This window comes from Salvia splendens, chromosome 8 (genome assembly GCF_004379255.2).
Source record: "Salvia splendens isolate huo1 chromosome 8, SspV2, whole genome shotgun sequence".
Taxonomy (NCBI): domain Eukaryota; kingdom Viridiplantae; phylum Streptophyta; class Magnoliopsida; order Lamiales; family Lamiaceae; genus Salvia; species Salvia splendens.
In genome coordinates this window covers 32,409,042-32,431,192 of record NC_056039.1, presented here as the reverse complement: position 1 = coordinate 32,431,192, position 22,151 = coordinate 32,409,042, and the positions used below count along the sequence as shown (strand labels likewise).

At 38.1% G+C, this 22,151-nt stretch overlaps 4 protein-coding genes and 2 non-coding genes across 6 annotated transcripts; 3 read left to right on the top strand and 3 right to left on the bottom strand.

Moving 5' to 3' along the window:
- Nucleotides 1-650: 650 nt before the first annotated feature.
- TRNAE-CUC lies at nucleotides 651-723 on the bottom strand. Its single transcript has one exon. It is a non-coding gene; the product is annotated as a tRNA-Glu (tRNA).
- A 1,645-nt stretch (nucleotides 724-2,368) lies between these two features.
- Nucleotides 2,369-2,441, bottom strand: TRNAE-CUC. The gene has a single exon. It is a non-coding gene; the product is annotated as a tRNA-Glu (tRNA).
- A 1,078-nt stretch (nucleotides 2,442-3,519) lies between these two features.
- LOC121744156 (putative germin-like protein 2-1) lies at nucleotides 3,520-4,491 on the top strand. Its single transcript, XM_042137604.1, has 2 exons — nucleotides 3,520-3,647; nucleotides 3,761-4,491. Exons 1-2 carry the CDS (start codon nucleotides 3,527-3,529, stop codon nucleotides 4,300-4,302), a joined length of 663 nt encoding a protein of 220 aa, XP_041993538.1. The 5' UTR covers nucleotides 3,520-3,526; the 3' UTR covers nucleotides 4,303-4,491.
- A 4,215-nt stretch (nucleotides 4,492-8,706) lies between these two features.
- Nucleotides 8,707-11,051, top strand: LOC121744354 (tubulin beta chain). Its single transcript, XM_042137876.1, has 3 exons — nucleotides 8,707-9,303; nucleotides 9,846-10,115; nucleotides 10,203-11,051. The coding sequence occupies exons 1-3, from the start codon at nucleotides 8,910-8,912 to the stop codon at nucleotides 10,865-10,867; spliced, it is 1,329 nt and encodes a 442-aa protein (XP_041993810.1). The 5' UTR covers nucleotides 8,707-8,909; the 3' UTR covers nucleotides 10,868-11,051.
- Nucleotides 11,052-15,172: 4,121 nt separating this feature from the next.
- Nucleotides 15,173-18,164, top strand: LOC121744353 (beta-glucosidase 13-like). Its single transcript, XM_042137874.1, has 12 exons — nucleotides 15,173-15,441; nucleotides 15,499-15,568; nucleotides 15,644-15,702; nucleotides 16,061-16,136; nucleotides 16,237-16,314; nucleotides 16,409-16,496; nucleotides 16,568-16,823; nucleotides 16,904-17,019; nucleotides 17,097-17,320; nucleotides 17,407-17,544; nucleotides 17,629-17,737; nucleotides 17,829-18,164. Exons 1-12 carry the CDS (start codon nucleotides 15,256-15,258, stop codon nucleotides 18,040-18,042), a joined length of 1,614 nt encoding a protein of 537 aa, XP_041993808.1. The 5' UTR covers nucleotides 15,173-15,255; the 3' UTR covers nucleotides 18,043-18,164.
- On the bottom strand, nucleotides 18,093-21,533 carry LOC121744352 (protein POLLENLESS 3-LIKE 1-like). The gene is made up of 5 exons (XM_042137873.1): nucleotides 21,091-21,533; nucleotides 20,033-20,245; nucleotides 19,807-19,955; nucleotides 19,654-19,722; nucleotides 18,093-19,571 (listed from the first exon to the last, which is right to left on the bottom strand). Exons 1-5 carry the CDS (start codon nucleotides 21,301-21,303, stop codon nucleotides 18,239-18,241), a joined length of 1,977 nt encoding a protein of 658 aa, XP_041993807.1. The 5' UTR covers nucleotides 21,304-21,533; the 3' UTR covers nucleotides 18,093-18,238.
- Between the last annotated feature and the right edge of the window lie 618 nt (nucleotides 21,534-22,151).

The window sequence follows — 22,151 nt, the reverse complement described above, 5'->3', positions numbered from 1 at the left end:
AAATCATAGGGTGGCTTTAGGTGCGCAATTTCTTGTCCAAAAACTAATGGCATCGAGCTACCAATCTAAGTGCACGTTCTCAACATGTGATTGTTAGTACTAGTTATTATGTGATTCATAGGTTTAAAAATAGGATTAAGATATAATTAATAAGTTATTACAAAATAAAATAAACATATGAATTCAAAAATAAAAAATCAGAGTACCTTCTAATTAATGTAATAATCCCACCAAATAAACTGACCATAGAGTAGTCACTACTCCGTTATAACTAGCTTTCTCTCGGTACATCAATAAACTTCTCATTTTGCTATTTTCGTATGTCCATCACTAAACTTTTTATTTGCATTTTTACTATTTTTGGTAATGGGTGAAAGGAAGGTGTTCGAGATTCTCATTGTCATCGAGCCGAATGACTAATATTTTTTAGTCAAGTCTCCACAAGTGGTTGGTCTTCCTTACAAGTTGTTTTTACTTTTTTTTTTGGTGTCTTGCTCGTTGACTTGTCGGTTTTCATGATGAGTTGGGGTTGTCTTGTGTTTGTTGCGAGTCACCTAGCTCTTGTGCGTTATTTTCAACTAACTTTCTACTACATTTCTTAAAATGTGATCCAGATTATTAAGAATCAAACAATAAAAAATAAAAATTAGTTCCGTTGCCGGGACTTGAACCCGGGTCTCTCGGGTGAGAGCCGAGTATCCTGACCAACTAGACTACAACGGATGGTTGATAATTTGTCTAGTTAGAAACTTTTTATTGCAGTCCTTTTCTTTTTCGTAAGCTTGCAAGAGTGAAACCTTTTATTATTAATTTTATTTATATAAAAGATAGAAGTACTCCTGACCAACTAGACTACAATGGATGGTTGATGACTGATAGGCACTTTGAATGGTGGGACAACTAACCCAAAATCTTTTAAATTGCTATGGATGAATCACTCTGAATTAAATGTAGGTCTTATTTGATTTACATTCAAAACAATGTATTTTACTCACATGAATGCCTAAAATTATTACTACTTGAGTTGAAAATTGTTGTTTGTTGTCTGAAACCCTATATGTAATTATACTACTCCCTATGTTCCTTTATCTTGAGTGTTTTTTCATTTCTGGAAGTTCATTTATAGTTGAGTCATTTCCATGTATGATAATAATTAACTTATTTTTTCTTTCATATATCATTCGTTCTCTAATTTTTATTATTTCTACTTTATTTTTTAAAACTTTATTCTCTCTCTTACTTTATCTACTTTGTTATCTACCACTTCGCACACCAAACATCAATTTTATTAACTTCGTGTAAAAAAGAAGTGCATTAACTATGAATGTATGAATGCAGTACAGGTACTAGTTTCCAAGAAAATTCATACTCCCTCTGTTCCATAGTAGGGAAGTCATTTTGCCATTTTAGTATGTTCCACAATAGTGGAGTCGTTTCCGTTTTTAGTAAAAGTGAACATATTTCTTCTCACTTACTTTTCCATCTCTCTTACTTTATTCTCTCTACTTTTTCATCTCCTCTACTTTATTATCTTTTTATTTAATACATTACACACTTTTTTCGTAATCTCCGTGCCGGAAAGAAATGTCTCCACTACTTTGGAACGGAGAGAGTATAAGATTTTACTATTTTTATGAAACTTGCAATCGTTATTTCCATGCATACAAAATTGAGCAAGTAAATAAATAAATAAGTTGTCATTGCGATAGATATACTTGTAAGGGCATCTTCAACGCATGTGGATGGTATAGTCTCTGGCGGATGATATTGGGCGGGCGTTGTAAATTGTCTCTCTACGGCCCAACAGATGCCCGGTGAGGCCCGATCAATTTGAGGGTCCATTCGGCCCTTGGCCATGACTATAGTATATATTATTGTAATTACTTATTAGAAAATTAAATTGCGGGGGGGCTTGGAGAAAATATAAAGGAATATAATAATTATGATAGAAACAATCAAAATTAGAATAAAATTAAGATTTGAATATAAAACTACTATGGTTAGTTAATGCGTAGCTTAATTGGGCGTTGGTTAATAACATTGTGCTGACTTTGTATAATTAGATATTAAATTTATTAATTTCATGTTTAGTTAGTATTTTATTACGTATATTAAAATGATCCAATATTTTCTAAAAACAGGTTATGAAATTAATGGTGATTTTCTCATGCTTTCATAACAGTTAAAATACTGGGCCTTTCATTACCAAAAAAAATAGATTGGGCCTTTAATAAAAAATTGACTAAGCAGTTTTTAAAATTAATTTATAGCTTCATGTTTTCATTCGAATTTTCGAACATTAAAATTAGAATTATTTTCATATTTATTGTCCAAAATTTTGAATTAATAACTGAATATTAAAATAAAATTCCGTTGCCGGGACTTGAACCCGGGTCTCTCGGGTGAGAGCCGAGTATCCTGACCAACTAGACTACAACGGATTGATATTTGTTTGAAGACACTTTTAAATAAAAATCTGATTAATCTCTAAAGTATGAAAACAGAATAATAATTTATGAATTTCATTCTCAATTATATCATACTCCCCCGTCCCATAAAAATATGAACAACAGATATGGCATGAAAATTAAGACAAAATTAGTAAAGTAAGAAAGATGGGGAGAATGGTATGGTAAAGTAAGAGAGATGACGTGTTTGGTAGTTAAAATAGAGTTAGTGGATCGTTGAACCTACATTATTTAATTAATAGTATAACTTTCTAAAAATGAAATGCACATATTTTTGTGTGACAGACAAAAATAGAAAGTGCACATAATTTTTGTGGGACGGAGGTAGTATAATATACGCACTACGAGGTGATGCACAAATGACTTTGTTTCAGTAGTAAGTAGGAGTATCACTAATTGTTATCATCCTTTAAATGCTCTCCAATAAATACAATAAATTTTTTAGAAAAAAAAGTATTAGTGTGACAGAGTATGCATATAACGTTGCATCCAAACGAAAAGGTCAAAATAATTAAATACTAGTAGAATCAAACGAAACTAATATCTTAGCTTGTCTTATGTTGAATTGGTCATGTTAGCTAACATAATTAATAGTAATTACTCCATGAGCATCATATCGAAAAATATCTTTAGAATAATTTACATGGTTTGCCCCAGCTATTGAAACTACATTATTTTAGATATCATGTTTAGGATTTTTTCTTAGTAATACTAAAAAACATTTAACCTAACACATAGTCAAATTAGTCACAACGTCATAGCCTAATAAAAATTTCTATTACTCCATATTCTGTCACTCGGAAAAAATGTTTCTTTCTAACTTTCATTTTTAAGTTCTAATTAATAATTTCAGATGGTGATATTTTGAATAGATAAAATTGCATGGGTATATACTAATATTTACTTATATACAGCTTGGAATCAGACGGCCAGTTCGTTAATTACGACTTTATCTCGTTTGACTGTCTCAAAACAATAAAATACAATATATTTTTTTGTATATATATGACTTGCACCTATGTTTTGCACCACAATAATTATCTGAATTCAACTCAAAAATGGCAATATCAATACTATTAATCCTAATTCTTACAACAATCACTAGCACTAATTATCTTACCCTAGCCCATGAATCGAGCCCTCTTCAAGATTTTTGTGTTGCCGATTTCAAAAGTCCAGGTTAGTAATTGTTTTTCTACATAAATCAATAAATCATCATGTAATATATATTTTTGTGTAATGGAGTACTATGTAACTTATATTTCTTGATGTTTTTATACTATTAACTGCAGTGAGGGTGAACGGTTTCACTTGCCTAGATCCTAAGCAAGTGAAGGCCGACCACTTCCATTTCCGGGGCCTACACATCCCCGGAAACACCTCAAATCCCATGGGATCCTTCATAAACCGCCCCACCGTCTTCGAGATCCCGGGGCTCAACACTCTCGGTATCTCCACAGTGCGCGTGGACTACGCGCCCCGGGGGGTGGTCCCACCCCACCGCCACCCCCGTGCCGCTGAGGTACTGACGGTGCTTGAGGGCACCGTGCTCGCGGGATTCGTGACCTCGGACCCCGAGAACAAGCTCATCTCGAAAGTGCTGCATAAGGGCGATGTTTTCGCGTTTCCATTCGGATTGATTCATTTTCAACATAATGTTGGGGAAAATGATGCCGTTACAATTGCGTTTTTGAGCAGCCAAAATCCCGGCGTGATCGCCATCGCAAACGCCGTATTCGGCTCTGATCCATCGATCGATGTTGATGTGTTAGCCAAAGCTTTCCAGGTCGATCATGCCATTGTTGATAAGCTACAAGCTCCTTATAAATTATAAGTAAATTGTTTCTTTGCCTTTAAAGTGATATTTTTATAGATATTTTTGTTTGGAACTGTTTCTGTATTTCTACTTTGCTTGCCAGTTTTTGGCTTCGAGCATATTTGTTATAAAATAAGTGGAAAAAAATAAGAGCACGGATTATAAAAACAGAGGTTGGGTTGTGTAAATAAAGAAAAATAAATGTATATTACTAGCCAGCCATTATTGTTGAATTAGTACTGTATTTGAAATGACAAAAAATTGTTTTGCAAATTATATTTAGAATATATATGATATATTAAACACGGTTTAAGATAAATGATCTGATCATCCTATAAATTTTAGTTAAATAAGTTTGCAATTGCACGACTGATTAGTTAAAGTGTAATCTATTGGATAACATAAATATGGATTAGTTCATACGATGCCCTTTTTCATTATATATATTGATAAAATTATAATACTAGTGTATATAACTTCCAACATAAATCAAGATAAGAAAGAATCTATGCCTTTTCTCTTTGTGAAAACAATAGAATGTCCAAAATACTTTTTTTATATGAAGGAAATGTTCAACAAATTAATCAACAATGCAGAAATAGTTCAGAACAGACACATCAACAAAAAGTCGACATAATCAACTTATATACAAATAAGCAAACACTAGGGGCGAGAAAAAACATGCATGAAAACCGAATATCTGAACCGATTCAAACTGAAAATTGAAAATTTGGTTCGGTTTTTTTAGTTTTTCGGTTCGGTTCGGTTTTAGAATTTTGAAAATTTCGGTTTTTCGGCTCGGTTCGGACGAAAAAAAAAACCGAAAAAACGAATTACATTTTAATACTATTATATATATATGGGGTGTGTTAAGGTCCTTCACAGCTTTTCAGTTTAGTGTTCTTTTTAATCACAACCCTTGGATCATTGAATTGGATAGTTGTGATGATCTGCATTATTGGTCGGTGTACATTATTAGAATGAAAATTTGTATTATTACACTATAATGATGCATTATTAGTTGGTGTGCATTATTCAACTGAAAATCTGCATTATTAAATGACACGTGGCATCAATCTAATCGTCGGATGACAAAATCGTGGGCTGAGATTAAAAAGAATGATAAAACAAAAGATAGAAACAAGATGTGAATACATCCATATATAGATATATATATACACTATTATTTAAATAAACTTAAAAATAAACCCTTAAAAACTAAAACATGTCGTGACTTGTGATTTCCGCCGCTTTTCCTCTTCTCCTCCTTCTCTCAAACCCAAAATCTCTGCTCCTTCTCTCAAACCCAAAATTTCCGGCGCCTCTCATCACTGATTCACCAAGCCGTCGCCTCCAGCGGCTAGCTCCGGCCCGGCGCCCCTCCACGCCGTCAGAGAGAGAGCTCAGTCCTCACGCTTCACGCCGTCGCCCCTCCACAGCTTCACGCCTCTTCGTCTTCACGGCTCCAGCTCCAGATAAAACTCTACCCAAACTTTCAATTGCACAATTATGTGACCTATTGCCTCTCTCTCTACCTTTATTGTGTGGTGTATAATTTTGTATTATTACAGTATTTGTTTAAGAAGCAATTTAAGTATTTAATTTTAGATTCTTTTAAATTGTGTATGAGTTCATACCTTATACTATAGCTGTCGGAAATATTGTGTTGTGAGATGTTGGAATCATTGGCATAACTTTGTGGTTTGTATGGTTTTTTTTTCCTGCTTTTCGGTTTTTCGGTTTTAGGTTTTTTGATTTTTCGATTTTTTGTATAATTTCGGTTTTTTCGGTTTAGTTCGATTTTTTAAATTCGGTTTTCGGTTCGATTCGGTTTCAATTTTAGCCTAAATTCAGTTTTTCGGGTTCGGTTCGGTTTGGGCAAAAAAAACTGAATCGAAACCCGAATACTCACTCATAGCAAACACTTTATCAAAAATTTAAATAATTCTCTATCTCTCATGCTTAAGTGCATTTCTTATTATTAGTCACTATTTGTACCATCATCCAAGATAATTCGAAGGATATTGAGAAAAATAAAAGCTTACTTTGTAGTTTATTTAAGTTATCATCAAACGATATTCATGAATCTCGTGGTAAAGAGAGTGACAACTTATCTTTTAATTAATGCCTGGAGAGAATAAATCAGCCAATACCCAAATCTAGTTAGTTCAAACAAGAATTGCATGCTCAAAAAATTATTAATTAGTTACATAAATTTTCAAAGATTAGGTATTTGTCCCATAAAATACGTTAGAATTAAAATTGAGATTCGTATGAGATGTATCCAATAGCCTTTTCTTTTCCTTTCCTTTCCTTTCTTTTCTTTTTCTTTTTCTTTTTCTTTTTCTTTTTTGGGTTGCATCTATTTTCTTAATGATTGGTTGCATCTATTTTCTTAATGATTAAGCTATACTCAAAACCATAATATGGATTAAAATCATCTTATCATCAGTTGCTACTTCAGATATTATCTAATTAACATATGGATAATGACAAATTAATTAATTATTTAGTTAAATAACATATTGGGCACCCTAGTAATACCAGTCATGTGAAATGCTATGCTTTCTTTGACTTACAAGATATAAATATACTCCATTCGTCCCCTAATAGGAGTCGCTCTTTGACCGGGCACGAGTTTTAAGAAATGTAAAGAAAAGTTTGTTGAAAAAGTTAGTGGAATGTGGGACCCACATTTTTATATTGGTTTTATAATAAAATGTGAGTGGAGTGAGTTAGTAGAATGTGGGGCCTACTACCATTTATGGTAAAAATGAAGAGTGACTCTTAATGGGGGGCCCAAAATGGAAATTAGCGACTCTTATTCGGGGACGGAGGGAGTATTTCACTAATGCTTTTTATGTCAAATTTGAAAGAAATTTCATAAAAAGGAAAAAAGTGGGACGGTGAACAATATAGGTTAAACTAGAATTGTCGATTTGACTCAGATTCAGATCTAACGGTTTCAATTTGGAACCTTAGTAGTCTCCTACTTATGGGTTGATCCAGAATTGATATATTGGTTCAACCGGTCTTATTTCCGGTTCTAAGAATTTTGAAACTAGAACGAACAATAAAAATACTAATGAAAATAGAGACAGAGCAAGGAATTTAATTCTAAAAAAAGACAAAAAAAATATATTAAAATTTTGTAAGAGTTTGAGGTAGAGCCTATATAAAGAAAATTATTATTTTTATTTTTTTTGTAATTACCAAAGGGTATCCACCGACGGGTCCAGTGACTATTCCCCGCGCTGATTTGTAGGCACCTCAAAGGGAAATTAAATTTTTTTTTAATGAACATAATTTTATAACTAAAATATGTTTGGGGGGGGGGGGGCATTTGCCCTGTACAAGTGGTTCCACTCTTCAATGAAATCACTCAAAAATTGACTGTTTTAAATTGGAACATTCCACTTCTCAAGTTGTCTATAATTCTAGTTTCTATGCAACCAGAACTGCTAATTCTTGAACCGGCAATCATTCATATTATCCAAACGTACCAATGATTAATTGCCAATTTTACCCTAAAATCGAGAAAACGGTAAAAGACCAATAAATTTCACCATTAACCATTGAATCGGAATCGAAACCATCATTCCTTTGCCGGGGTCAATTACAATTCCAATTTTCATAAACCAAAAACCGCTAGTTTGAACCGGTGACATCCTAAGAGGGAGTGGGAGAAATGAGAGAGAAAATTAGACAAGATTAGATGTTACGTAGGACTAGTGTCACTTTATAGTCACACTTATGATCCAACCCACCATGAGATAAATGGAAAACATAGCTGTAAAGACAAGCCACAATTCTATTTGAAAAATAGCGTAATTCAAAATAATATGCTGTGATTCAAGTCAATGAAGTGGGGATTCTCTTTTAATTTGTTCTCTAAAATTATCTATTTATTAGTATTTTCTTTGTCTTTATGAAGCAATGAGGTGGTGATTTCCCTAGCAGCCTGATGTTTGTCTGCACTTGAACACAAATCTAAAGTGCCACAATTTCATTCCATTCGGCAGCAACGCGTGGACGACAAACTCAAAACGTAGAAAAAGTCAACAGAGATAAAGATTGATTTTTTTTTCAAGTTGATTAGTTTTAAAGAATTGTTTAATTGAGTGAATTCGAATGTGCAACTGCAAATTGTGGGATAATTACATATTTCATTACCTTTGTTTCAATTTAGTAAAAAAGTATTAATTTAAGAACAAAGATAGCATATGGCTATACAAGATTATTTTTATAAATTTAATTAATAAAAATATTAATAAATCAACAATATGTTTTTTGTTAACAATATTAATAGAATATTTCATTTTACAAATCTTTGTCCAAAAAAACATTCTTCTTGGGAAATGAAAACAGAACCTATAAAATGAACAAAATATAAAAATCTGAATGGCACTTTCGGGAATATAGTGAAATCCGAGACTCAGTCTATATCAGAAGTAACTTTCAGCTCATCTCTTCACTCTCAAAACTATACTGAAACAGCGATCGATTCCAATTTCAGCTCGAAAATCAAAATCCGAAGCAGTTTTTTCACCAATCTACACTCACAAATCACTCTCATTCCCCTCTAGATAAGAAGGAAGTAGATCCACCGCAAAAACCGAGCAAAAATGAGAGAAATCCTGCACATCCAGGGCGGGCAATGCGGCAACCAGATCGGCGCCAAATTCTGGGAGGTGATCTGCGACGAGCACGGCATCGACCAGACCGGGAGATACAACGGCGAATCCGACCTCCAGCTCGAGCGCGTCAACGTCTACTATAACGAGGCCAGCGGCGGGAGGTACGTCCCACGCGCGGTGCTCATGGACCTCGAGCCCGGCACCATGGACTCCGTCAGATCCGGGCCCTACGGCCAGATTTTCAGGCCAGATAATTTCGTCTTCGGCCAGTCCGGCGCCGGGAATAATTGGGCTAAGGGGCATTACACCGAGGGGGCGGAGCTTATCGACTCCGTGCTCGACGTCGTGCGCAAGGAGGCGGAGAATTGTGACTGCTTGCAAGGTTGGTGGATTTGTTCGTTAGATCTAGTGTTTGTGTCGTTGGATCTGTTCGTGCGTTTTTTTGGAAATCTCGTAGATTTTGATTAGTTCTATCTTTTCTTATGATTTAGTACAAGTTTTGCGAATTTTAATCTGCTTAACTTGTTATATTATGCTTGCCAGTGATTAACTGTTATCTTCGATCTGGTTTTGATGTGATTTAGGGCAATTTTAGTGTAGTGTGTTGATTTGATGCTACGGAATTCCATATTTGCTGGTGTGAATTACATAAATTTAGAGATGCAGAATTTTGGATATCATTTAATGGAACTTAATCTATTTTTAAATATGCCAGAATTTTGCATCGCTGATTCTTGTTGGTATGTATGTATAGGAACTCTCAATTGCTCCTGCCATATTTATCCCAACTTCACCACTTCATTTCTTGAAAGAATTCAACATGAACTGATTTTCCCATAGGAGTAGTTTGTATGGTATGGATAAAGCAAAAGGGGAATGATTGTTCTATTGAATTCTGACATTGTTATGTCATTTCCTCAACAGGATTTCAAGTATGTCACTCCTTGGGTGGAGGCACGGGATCCGGTATGGGAACCCTTCTCATCTCCAAGATCAGAGAGGAGTATCCAGACAGGATGATGTTAACATTCTCCGTCTTTCCATCTCCAAAGGTATCCGACACCGTTGTTGAGCCATACAATGCCACGCTGTCTGTTCATCAACTCGTTGAGAATGCAGACGAGTGTATGGTTTTGGATAACGAGGCCCTGTATGATATCTGCTTCCGCACTCTTAAGCTTTCAACTCCTACCTGTAAGTTTGATTTATTCGTGTAAATGATTTATTTGGCATGTGACTGCAGCATTTCTGATGCAATTCATTATGGCTATTTTCTCGCAGTTGGCGATCTCAACCACCTTATCTCTGCCACCATGAGTGGTGTCACATGCTGTCTCCGTTTCCCAGGCCAACTCAACTCTGACCTCAGGAAACTTGCTGTCAACCTTATCCCCTTCCCACGACTTCATTTCTTCATGGTTGGGTTCGCGCCCTTGACCTCCCGAGGCTCCCAGCAGTACAGGGCTCTCACAGTGCCCGAACTCACTCAGCAGATGTGGGATGCAAAGAACATGATGTGCGCAGCAGACCCACGCCACGGACGCTACTTGACTGCCTCAGCCATGTTCCGTGGCAAGATGAGCACCAAAGAAGTCGACGAGCAGATGATCAACGTGCAGAACAAGAATTCATCCTATTTTGTTGAGTGGATCCCCAACAACGTGAAGTCCAGTGTCTGTGACATCCCTCCCACAGGTCTGAAAATGGCTTCCACCTTCATCGGAAACTCCACCTCGATCCAGGAGATGTTCAGACGCGTGAGCGAGCAGTTCACTGCAATGTTCAGGCGCAAGGCTTTCTTGCATTGGTACACTGGTGAAGGGATGGACGAGATGGAGTTCACTGAGGCTGAAAGCAACATGAATGACCTTGTGGCAGAGTATCAGCAGTACCAGGATGCGACGGCCGATGATGAGGAGTATGAGGACGAAGAGGAGGAAGTTTGATGTGATTTTATGAGTTCCCATGGTATGTCCAAATCTCATGGTCATTGGTTTTTTATGAGTGTGCTATTATTGTGTCTTAATGTTTAGGAATATACTTAGATGTATTTGTCCATATGTATAATATGATTTGTGGTTCTGTCATGTTTGAGAGAGATGTGTGATAATGATAATGAATGTTTGTGAATTGTGCTCTATTAGATTTTCCACTCGTGTGTACAATTAATTTTTTTCCTTAGGATATTTCTTCCTAGAATTTCATAGATTTTATGCTAAAGTACTGATAAAATGAATGTGGTGAGATGAAATTTAACATATTCATAGCAGTCTCCTTTGGGACAAAGTAAAGAACATATGGAACAAATACTTTGCTTTCATGAACAAATAAATGTGTTTCTGTGTATGTGTGTGTGAGAGAGAAAGAGAGACTAATGAAAGTCATAGTTCCTGGGAACAGCATGGCTTCTGGTCCTGAGAAACATGTGATCACTCCTAAAAGCAACATTTTCTTGAAACTCACACTGCTCATCTTCATCAATGGTGCCAATCTTCCCCAGAGCAATGCTGTAACTTCTGTGTATACCATTACCACCTACATATCCATCATTCCTTTTCTCTCTAAAACGACCAACTCGATCAACTTCACTCGATCTGTACATCTCCTCGAGTCTCTCCCTGTCCTCGTCTTTGCGTCTGTTGGTGTCAAAGTTCTTGCAGAGGTGGGAGGTATTAATGGCTGGGCAGGTGATGACGCCGACTTTGCTGTCGAAACTGACGAGGCTGTCCACGTAGAAATCCCTCGCCCTGCGCAGAAATCGCCTTGGAGCGCCGATGTAATGCCTCAGCCGCTGCCTCTGCTTGTTTTCGGTGATTTTCATGATGATTGGTAATGCCAAGTTTCCAACTTCTTTTGCCTTCTTTTTTTGATTTTCTAACTCTCTCTGTGTTTTAGATGAACAGAAACATTAATGTGTTGGTGTTGTGTGGGTGTGTTGTATAAAAGCTGGTCCAGTTTTGATTGATTGCTCTTATTGTTGTTGGGTTTGGGAGGAAATTGTTTTCAAAGTAAGAATGTCAAGTTGAAGTCAAGGGTCATATCATTGACTTCTTTTTTGTTTTTCTTGTATTTATATTGTTCTTATTATTGTTGGGTTTGAGAATAAGATTATAGACAAAAGTCTAAACAAAGTAATTTAATCTGTATTTCTACCTATACTATACGTATTATACATGAGTATTTTTGCTTTACAAAAGTTGGTTTATCTATATGTAATTCTTTTAATGACAATTGTGTTGTATTTATATAGTACTACAATATATTTATAAGAAAGACCATTTCATTTCTTACTCCTACACAATTGTGCAAAAGTAGCTTAGTTAATATAGTTAATTATTAGTAATGACATCAATTAAGAAAAAGAAAACAAGAGAAAACCTATAGCTCGTTACGATAATGAAGGTTTTGGGACAAACCATACTACCATAGAAACGAATAATTTCATGCAGGTAGTAAAATGCTTAAAAAATGAGGATTTTGAAATGAAATGAGAGTAGCGACACGTTATAAAAAATGCTAGAGATTTTGTGAAAAGAAAGAAAACCTAACATTTTGAAAAATGTGAAAGTTGAAACACAAAAGACTAAAATAGTGCAAGGGATTAGAGCATCTCCAGTAAGACTGGACGTCAAATAGCCCTCACATAGCCTTCACACTGCCACATCATCAGCACTACAATTCTCTTGCCACATCAGCTTGCCACATCAACTGGACATCAAATAACCCTCACATAGCCTTCACACTACCTATCCACATCACTAATAACAATTATATAATTTAATTTACACTCGTATCAACATACGGAATTTAATTTACGAGACAAATACGGAAAATTCGAATAATAATATTAAAACTTAAAAAGTACATTAATTTTAAAAAAAAAGTACAATAATTTTAAAAAAAGTACAAAAATTAAAAAGTACATTAATTTAAAAAAGTAAAACAAAATCACTCCTCGCCGCCGTCCTCGTCTCCGTCGTCGCCCAGCGCTTCTTCACCGTCGTCGCCGCCGTCTCCGTCGCCACCTACGCCGCGGCTATTCCCGCCAGTGTCCCTCCTCATCGCCTCCAATTCTTCACGCTGGCTCTGGAGCAATACACGAAGAAAATCCTTTACCTCGGGGTCCACCGCCGCTTGGAAGTCGGCTAAGGTCTTCACTATTTGAGCGCGCGTTTGTTGGCGCGCGAAGAATTTGAGCTCCTCGGTAGACCTGCCGAGGGGGGATGTCGAATGGACCCCCTGGGAACTCGGGGTGCCCCCCCTCGCAACCTGTTGCGCCCGCCTTTGGCCAACCGGGCGAGGTCGGCGACCGAACGAACGAGGAGTCGGGACCTCCTGGGCCGTCTCGGGGAGGTCTGTCGAACCACCGCTGCTGCCGCTATAATCTCCGGTATAGTTCAGTTTCTGCCTCTTCGGCCAGCCAGCGTCGACGCCTGCCGGGAATTTCTCCGACTCGTTGAGCACAACGTAGCAGTTCCAGTAGGTGAACTCATAGTACTTCTTCTGCGGATCAGGGTAGGCTCTCTCCGCAATCCTCCTGCAGTCTTCCTCTGTTTGGCCACTGGTCTGCATGCGGAGGGCGTTGGCGTACAAACCCGAAAATCGAGAGACGCCAGACCTGATTCGGTCCCAGCACTTCCGGACCTCCTCCCCGGTGCACGGTCTCCCTTCAGGGCAAAATACCCTGTAGGCTGCGGCTACCTTGGCCCACAAGTTGACGATCCTCTGGTTGTTCGAAACGAGAGGATCGTCGCAGACACTCACCCACGCCTTGGCAACCGCAACGTTCTCCGCGTCCGTCCACTTCCTCCGGCCCCGGATTTCCGCCTCCGGCTGCGACGACTCGCCGACCTTCTTGGCCTTGCCCTTCTTCTTACCCCGCCCTACTCCCTGGCTTTGAATGAGAGTTTCCGGAACCTCGTTCATATCAAAACCCAAGTCCGCTAAGGAGAAGGTCTCCGTATACTGTGCATCCGTTGGGGTCGATGTGTGCGAAGAACCAGTGGAAAAATCAAAAGTCGGCCGATAGGCGTTGTCCCCCTCGTGCGTCCCCTGCGCCAGGGGAATCATCTGCTGCGCCGGTGGAATCATCTGCTGTGCCGGTGGCTGCATCTCGGGTGCCCACCCCGGCATCATCTGCATAGGGGGCTGCATGCCGGGTGCCCACCCCGGCATCATCTGCTGCCACGGGTACATGTTGTAGTACCCGGTCATCGGAGGCCAACCACCTCCCCCAGGAGCCGGGGAAGTATGGGACCCTACCCCGGGAGTCGGGGCCGTCTGAGACCTACACCGGGAGGCGAGGGAGTCTAAGACCATCCCCCGGGAGTCACTGGAGTACCTTCGTAGTTGTTCTCCATTGCTCGTTATTGATCTTGAATAGAAAGTAAGGTAGAGAGAGTACTCGTTAAAACAAGTGGTGCGAATGAAAATGACGTTCAAAGCGCGTATATATAGTGTTTTCAAAAGAAAAAAAAAATAAAAAATAAAATTTGACGCCGGTTTGACGCCGATCCTGGACCCACAATGGCGCCGTGAGGATCGGCGTCGGAACCGGCGTCATCGCGCGAATCGGCATGGTCACGCCGATTTTGACGCCGATTTCGCCGACGCCGGTTCCAATGGTTCGGCGTCAGAACCGGCGTCGGCGAAAAATCGGCGTCGCGATTTTGACGCCGTTACTGGAGATGCTCTTAGTAGGGAAGTGTGTGGAAAGTTGGAAACTTTCTTTTACCTTTTTTTTAATCATTTTTTTTTTAAATTGAGAGCTCATTTAGTTAGTTAGTACTATTTGATTTTAAAATTTCAACAATTGGAACGAAAAGTGTTGTACACAAGTAAATTTATTTTTGTGGCAATAGTCCACGAGCGAAGAAGACGAACTATACTAGATAATTCAGTGCAATAAGCTAGTGATGGGAATTGTGGAAGACTCATTGTATTAATATGCTGGATCTTAGATTTCCTAATATGGGAGAGATTTTATTTATTTAAAAAAATATAATTGTATTTAAACCTTGAAGAGTCAAACCCATGCATATGTAGTATTTAAATAATTTATTCACTTTAATTTCTTTGAGCAAAGACTGGTAGTGGTAGCTAGTTTTTGTGGTTATGCAAGCTTGAGGTGGATGGCAACGTGCACCAATTATTTACTATTGCATTTATTGGTATGTCAGATGGAATTTTTAACTAATTCTACTAAAATTAAATGAATTTTTATAAGTCCAAATAATCACTAAAATTGCTTTACCAGTAATGTACACATGACTCAGCATGTCTTCGTTATATAAACCCCCAAAAAAATTCCTTTTAAAACCAATGCAGGTTTAGTATGGCATCTGGAATCTGCTTCTCAACGGTTGCACTGTGTACGGTTCTCACAGTTCTAGCTGCTTCTGCCAATGCCGCTTCTTCCACTTACGATGAATCCAAGTACTGTAGCTGCAGTGAAGATTCCATTAACCGTAGAGGATTCCCTGACGGCTTCGTCTTCGGCTCTTCTTCAGCCGCTTATCAGGTCATATTAATTTAATTACATTAAAAAAATAATCCTAAATTTATGACCTAAATTTAGGTGGAAGGTGCTTACGATGAAAATGGCAAAGGATCTTCTATGTGGGACCATTTCACACATACATATCCAGGTCTCTCTCTCCATTTTCTTTCTCTCCAATAAAGAGGATGAAAGTTGATGCATAAAGAATCTTGGAAATATGCAGATAAGATTCTAGATGGTTCGAATGGGGATGTGGCGGTTGATTCTTATCATCAATACAAGGTGTTTCCTTACTTTTCTATTTTTCATTCATGTACTATATAATTAAATTAGGGATAATTGGTCACGCAACGGTTCAAAACGGAATAATAAATTACAAAGTTTTACTTTTTTTTCTTCTCGATTGTCTCATTCGTGTACAAAATAATATCTTTAGTGATGCTCAAAAGTCAAAACGATGTTGTTCAATTCAATCACGAAAAGAAGAGAAATGTTTATATTAAGGAAACGATATCATCTCGAGCATCACCAAAAGAAATTGTTTTGTAGGAGTATATAAATGAGACAAATTGAAAAAAATTGATCAGAATTTTACCGAACTTAATTAAATGTTGTGAAATGTCCAAACTTAATTGGACAGGAAGATGTGAAGCTTCTAAAGAACATGGGAGCAGATGCCTATAGATTTTCCATATCATGGCCTAGGATATTGCCAGGTTCTTTCTATTTGTGTAGTGAAATGAAACATTTTTGTCAATATATTTTCATGTTTTGCCAAATATAGTTCAAATGGAAACAAACAACCTTCATTTTCAGGTGGAACAATAAGTAAAGGTGTGAATCAAGATGGGATCAATTACTACAACAACCTTATCAATGAGCTTCTAGCTAATGGTGATTACTGATGATTCCTTCCTTACTAGTATCTCATTTTCTTGAAATAAATAATCACACAATCTGTAAATAAAAACATTTGTTCATGATGAAGGAATACAACCATGGGTGACAATTCTCCACTTAGACACTTCACAAGCTCTCCAAGATGCCTATGGTGGCTTTTTAAGCCCCCAAATTGTGTAAGCAAATCTACTTTAATTTAACCAAGAATTAAGCATCTTATACTAATGTTATCAACCATCAAAACCAGGAAAGACTTCCAAGATTTTGCAGATCTATTATTCAGCCAGTTCGGGGACAGGGTGAAGCACTGGGCCACTATAAACGAACCGTGGGGCCTGAGCTATCTTGGCTACACCATCGGTGTTTTTGCACCGGGACGTTGCTCCAGCTGGCTTGATGGCAGCTGCACGGGCGGTGACTCTGCCACTGAGCCCTATGAGATCACGCATAACCAACTTCTCTCTCACGCTGCTGTTGTGAAGCTGTACCGGGACAAATACCAAGTACCGTTGTTATACTATATTGATATTTGAGAGTTGTTTTCATGAACGCACGTTGTTGACATGAGTAGCGCCTAATGCAGGAACTGCAGAAGGGGGAGATTGGAATCGTAGTTAATGCCTTTTGGTTTCTGCCTTATGATGACACTGCTGAGAGTGTCAAGGCTAGAGATAGGGGGCTTGCTTTCATGTTAGGATGGTGAGTTTGAAGATGATTCGAAATCTCAAATGAGAAAATAGGCTAATGTTTATTGTTTTGCATGATGTTGTATGCAGGATCATGGATCCTGTAGTGTATGGCAGGTATCCGGATATCATGAGAGAGAGAGTTGGAAACCGGCTGCCTAGATTCAGTGAAGACGAAGCAGAAATGGTGAAGGGATCTTTCGATTTCATTGGACTGAATTATTACTCGGGGAAATATGCAGTTAGCACAGATAATGTTTATCACTCTCCTAATGAAGTGAGCTACCTCACTGATTCTGGTTACAATGCAGTAGGTAATAATACTATACTTTCTTGATGTGTGAATAAATGAAATGAAAAAGCTCGTTCGGTCCCCTTATCTGTCCGTCTCAAAATGAAGGGGACAAAGACGGCATACCTATTGGGGAACGAGGGAGCAACTACACTTGGTTTAATGCGTATCCGAAGGGGCTCCGCCGCCTCCTCCAATACATAAAACTACAGTACACTGATCCTCTGATCTACATTACTGAGAATGGTGAGCTAATGTTTGATTCAGTTGTTGCATTCTGAGTGAACAAACACATCAATTCTATTAACATGTTATAGATTTTGGTTGCAGGGACTGATGAAGACAGGAATGATAATGTGACGATATCTGAGGCCCTCAAAGATTACACGAGGAAGAAATTCTTCTTCGATCATCTATGCTGTTTGCGTGAAGCAATTGAGTGAGAGATTCTACGTTTGCTAGCACTTTCTCTCTGTCTCAGATAAAATGTCACTATTTCAAATAGTTTGCTCCTGTCTTTGTTTTGACAGGTTAGATGGTGTTAATGTGAAAGGATTCTTCACGTGGTCGCTGACAGATAACTACGAATGGGCTTCGGGCTACTTGGTTCGTTATGGGCTTAACTATGTCGATTTTACAGATAAGTATCTGCAGAGATACCCCAAGCTCTCTGCACAATGGCTCGGAACCATCTTTGGGCGTGGAGATGAAAAACATCGAGTTAGAGAAGTTTCTGATCATTAATTAAGCTGGAATGAGAGTCTAATGCAGTAACAATATTGCAGTATATTTGATTCAGTGTGTCGAAAAGCAGCAATCATGTACAACTGTTCTACAATTTGCAGTATATTTGATTCAGTGTGATATATTGTTGTTACAACTATAACATAATATTTGTGCACAATCTCGAAAGAGGGAAATCAAAGCCAGAACTCGGATCTCAGTGTCGAGGACTTGCATGAACACTCGTTATATCCTGGAAAACCTGCAGCCTCCTTAGGTTCTTGGACTTTCCAACACTAATATCTCCGGTTTGGCCTTCAAAGTCGAGAGCTTTGGTTGCCAACGGTGAAGCACAGCGAACGTTTGGTATGTTGAGGTTGTGGTTCTGATCAAAACACAGAGAACGCCTCAATGGCTGGTTTTTTGGCAGCACGGTTTTCTCTGGCTGAGTCAGATATCCGCCTCCAAGATCAATCGAACCCATCTCCTGACTTACTTCATCATCTACCTCGTGCAGCTTGGGAGTCTCGGGGATTATGTTGGAGTTAACATTCTCATTGTTGAACGGGTCCGTTGAAGCAGCAGCAGAAACAGAAAACTTATCTGATAATGAAGTTTTCTGACTGATCTTTGGATAATTGTTTCTCCAGCTTCCAAACTCTTCTTCGTCTTCTTCTTCGACCATATCAGCCCAGCTCTTCTTATGCTGCTCGCGTCTTGAAATCTCAAGAGTCCGATTCTTGCCTTCTTCTACTTTTCCAAAGTCAGCAGAAGGCAATGTATTCACCCCTTCTGCATTAGCTTCTAATGGCTTCACACATGTATTCTTCTTTGCCAAAAACTGCGGCAATATATTCGGCATCTCATCAGGTGCATCATGAGAGTAGTAGCCAGCATTTTGGCTCGCAAATGAATGCACAGATTCACTACTGGCAGATGATCCAAATGACAGTTTCCGGCAATAACCTCCATTAGCGTTTTCTGTCAAAACGGCCTTCCCTTGATCTCCATAGCGCGTACTTCTCCTTGGTTGAGTGAGTGGAACTTTGGGAGTATTCCGGTAGGGGAAAGAGTTCACTCCTTCCCGGCTCACATTAGGCTCATAATGATTCGCCCTCCAATCCAAATCGGCCCTCTTCTCGTATGGAAAGTCAGTAGATGCTCCTTTGCACATATTGCCAGATGAGGGCAGAGGAGACGAAAGCATGCCATTTCTATCGTTAGTATGTCTCCGAGAACCGAACCTACTGCTTCCCCACTGCCCGCCAAATGACTTAGTTCTACTGATGTGTCCATCTACAAATCCTCTTGCCATGCCAGCTTCATTATTCTGCTCCATCTGTTTCATAGGCAGAACACGCTGTGACTCAAACTCGGCCAGTATCTCAGAGGCACGCTCGTATGACTTAACATAAGATTCATCGACAGCACCACTATCAGATGGTATTGATTGGAGGAGAAACTTGGCCTCTGTCAACTTGTTCATGTGCATCAAGCACACTGCCAAGTTACACTGCTTGTTCTTATCCGATTCAAAGGATAGCGCTTTTCTGCAGACACATATATACACGGCAAACCCTTAATATCCATACCTACGAAAAACATGATGCACACCACTCAAAACTTAGATACCTGTAGTGTTCTTCAGCAGACTTGAAATCTTTCTGTTGCATATAGGCCCAAGCTAGATTACCTAACAACCTGCAGTTTTGTTATCAAAGTTACAAGGTAGTGAAGAAGATACGAGCCCATTCACGAACTAAAGAAGCCAAGAAGATAGGGGACCTTGAATACTCCTTCTGAATTGTGATCTGAACCTTCTTTCCTTGAGACCTTGCAGTCTTCGTTTTCCTCCCAGAAAAGGCCATTCCCTCTTCAACTTGCTTCAGTTTATACTGAAGCAATACAATCTCTTCCTCCATCCTTCCTGATTGCTGCATTAACAAGACCGATGCTCAGACTTCCAATTTCCATCAAAACAGTCGAATTTGAAACAAAAACTCCAGTTTACCTTATAGAGTTCAAGCAATATATTGTCAAGGGCTTCCTGAGAGTCGGCAGGAGATAGATGGCGAAAGGACTTGATGGCCTCGATAGCTTCATCAGAGCGGTCCAACTGTTTCATGACGACTGCCATGTCTTTCAGAGCACTATCAACTCGATCACCAGAATTTATCGCTTGCCAGAACAGGGAAATCGCCCTGCTTGGATCCTTGTCTACAAGCTGTGATTACACAACACAGCAGTAACCATTCCAGAAATATCATTAGATAAAAACTTTCCATCAGAAACAGTCTTATATTATCACAATTTCCAGATTAAAATTCAACCTATTATCATAATATTGATCAGCAGATAATAAACTCAATGCAGTCACCAACAAAAAAAGTTTCATCATAATTTCCACAGTAAAATTCCACTATTCAGTCTGATTTCATATGCTCTTCCAACTCAATATTCATGTTATCCCCACTAAATTTCATCAAAATTCAATTAACACAAATGAATCCTGTGACAATCAACCAGTCAAAATAAAACCAACAAACATTAAATTAAGCTAGAAGCATAGTAATAAAGATCAGCAGATAATAAACTCTACATCAGAAACAGTCTTATAATGATATCATAATTTCCATATTAGAATTCAACCTATTTGCTAAATTTTACTGTTTCAAGCTGCAATTCAGTAACAATTCCACAGTAAAATTCCACCAATTCAGTCTGATTTCATATGCCTTTCCATCTAAGTACACATGCTATAAACATGGACCATTCCAAAAAGATCATCATGTAATAAACTCTACTATGTTACCATAATTTCCAGATTAGAACTCAACCTATTAACAAAATTTTATTGTTTCAAAAAGAGTGTTTTCACCATAATTCCCACAGCAAAATTAAACCATTTAGTCTGATTTCATATGTTCTTCCAATTTAAACATGCCATTACTATTTCTTTTACTCCTCACTAAATCCCATAAAAACAAACACCAAATCGAGCTCGAAGCATAACAATAAACAACAAACGCCCAAAATCAAGAAACGAGCTTAGAATCAACAAAAATCAACCTGAACATGTTTGGCTCTAACGTAAGGCGAGTCGCCGGAAGGTATCTTGTGAACGACGTGAAACAGATCTCCCTTGGGATGCGGCTTCATCTCCGACCTCGGCATCACCGGAGATCCCCGCTCCGTCTTCCATGTCGGCGGCGGCGTCAAGAACCCTCTCGGCTGACAAGAGTTGACGCTGCTGCGATGATCAACGCAACTGCCACTCAACATCGCCGTTCCCTTTGATCACTTCTTGACACCCTTTTGATCAATTTCAACAGAGACACGATTTTGATCAACAAAAATGTTTTCTTGAAATAATTCTCTCGAGTCGATAAACCTTCACTTTTAAAAGATGGAAATGGGTGTGAAAATTATCGCGATTGGAAATCGATTTAGGCGCAAGAAAAATGTGGGCGATTGAGAAGATTGTGAATTGAAATAGGAATTTGATCATCGTCGTCAACATCAACAGCGGTGGAAAAGTGTGGGACTAGCCGTTATATAATTTGCCGTTGGTAAATTTCTTTATTTGTTTACTTTATTATTTATTGCTTTTTACGTTTTTTGAATTATTATTTATTGCCTTTAAAATTCGCTTTAAGAAATTGGTTTATGTTCATGGCATGAGTGTTACGTAAAAAGTAAGTTTGGTCATATTCCATATACTATTAAATGTAAAAATTAATAATTATGGTCTGTGGATGATATAAGTGACTTGATATAACTAATAAATGGATTCAACTTTGCTATTTGATTGTATATATATATATGGATAATAGATATTAAATCATGAAATTCATCTGCTTGTGGTCGGTTTCATAAACTGAAATTTGAATTTAAGATCACAGTGTATTTATAAAATTATCGTTTTTGGAGGGAAATTTTTAGCAACACTCCAACCATAACTTTTTCCGACTTATTTATTACACTCATGTCAAAAACATCAATTAGCATACATTTGATATAAATTTCTATAATGATTCACTATATCTACTTATTGTAATTAAATTAAATTTATTGAGTCAAAATAGTTAACTAATAAATCAATGAAATTTAATTGACAGTTCATTTTAATA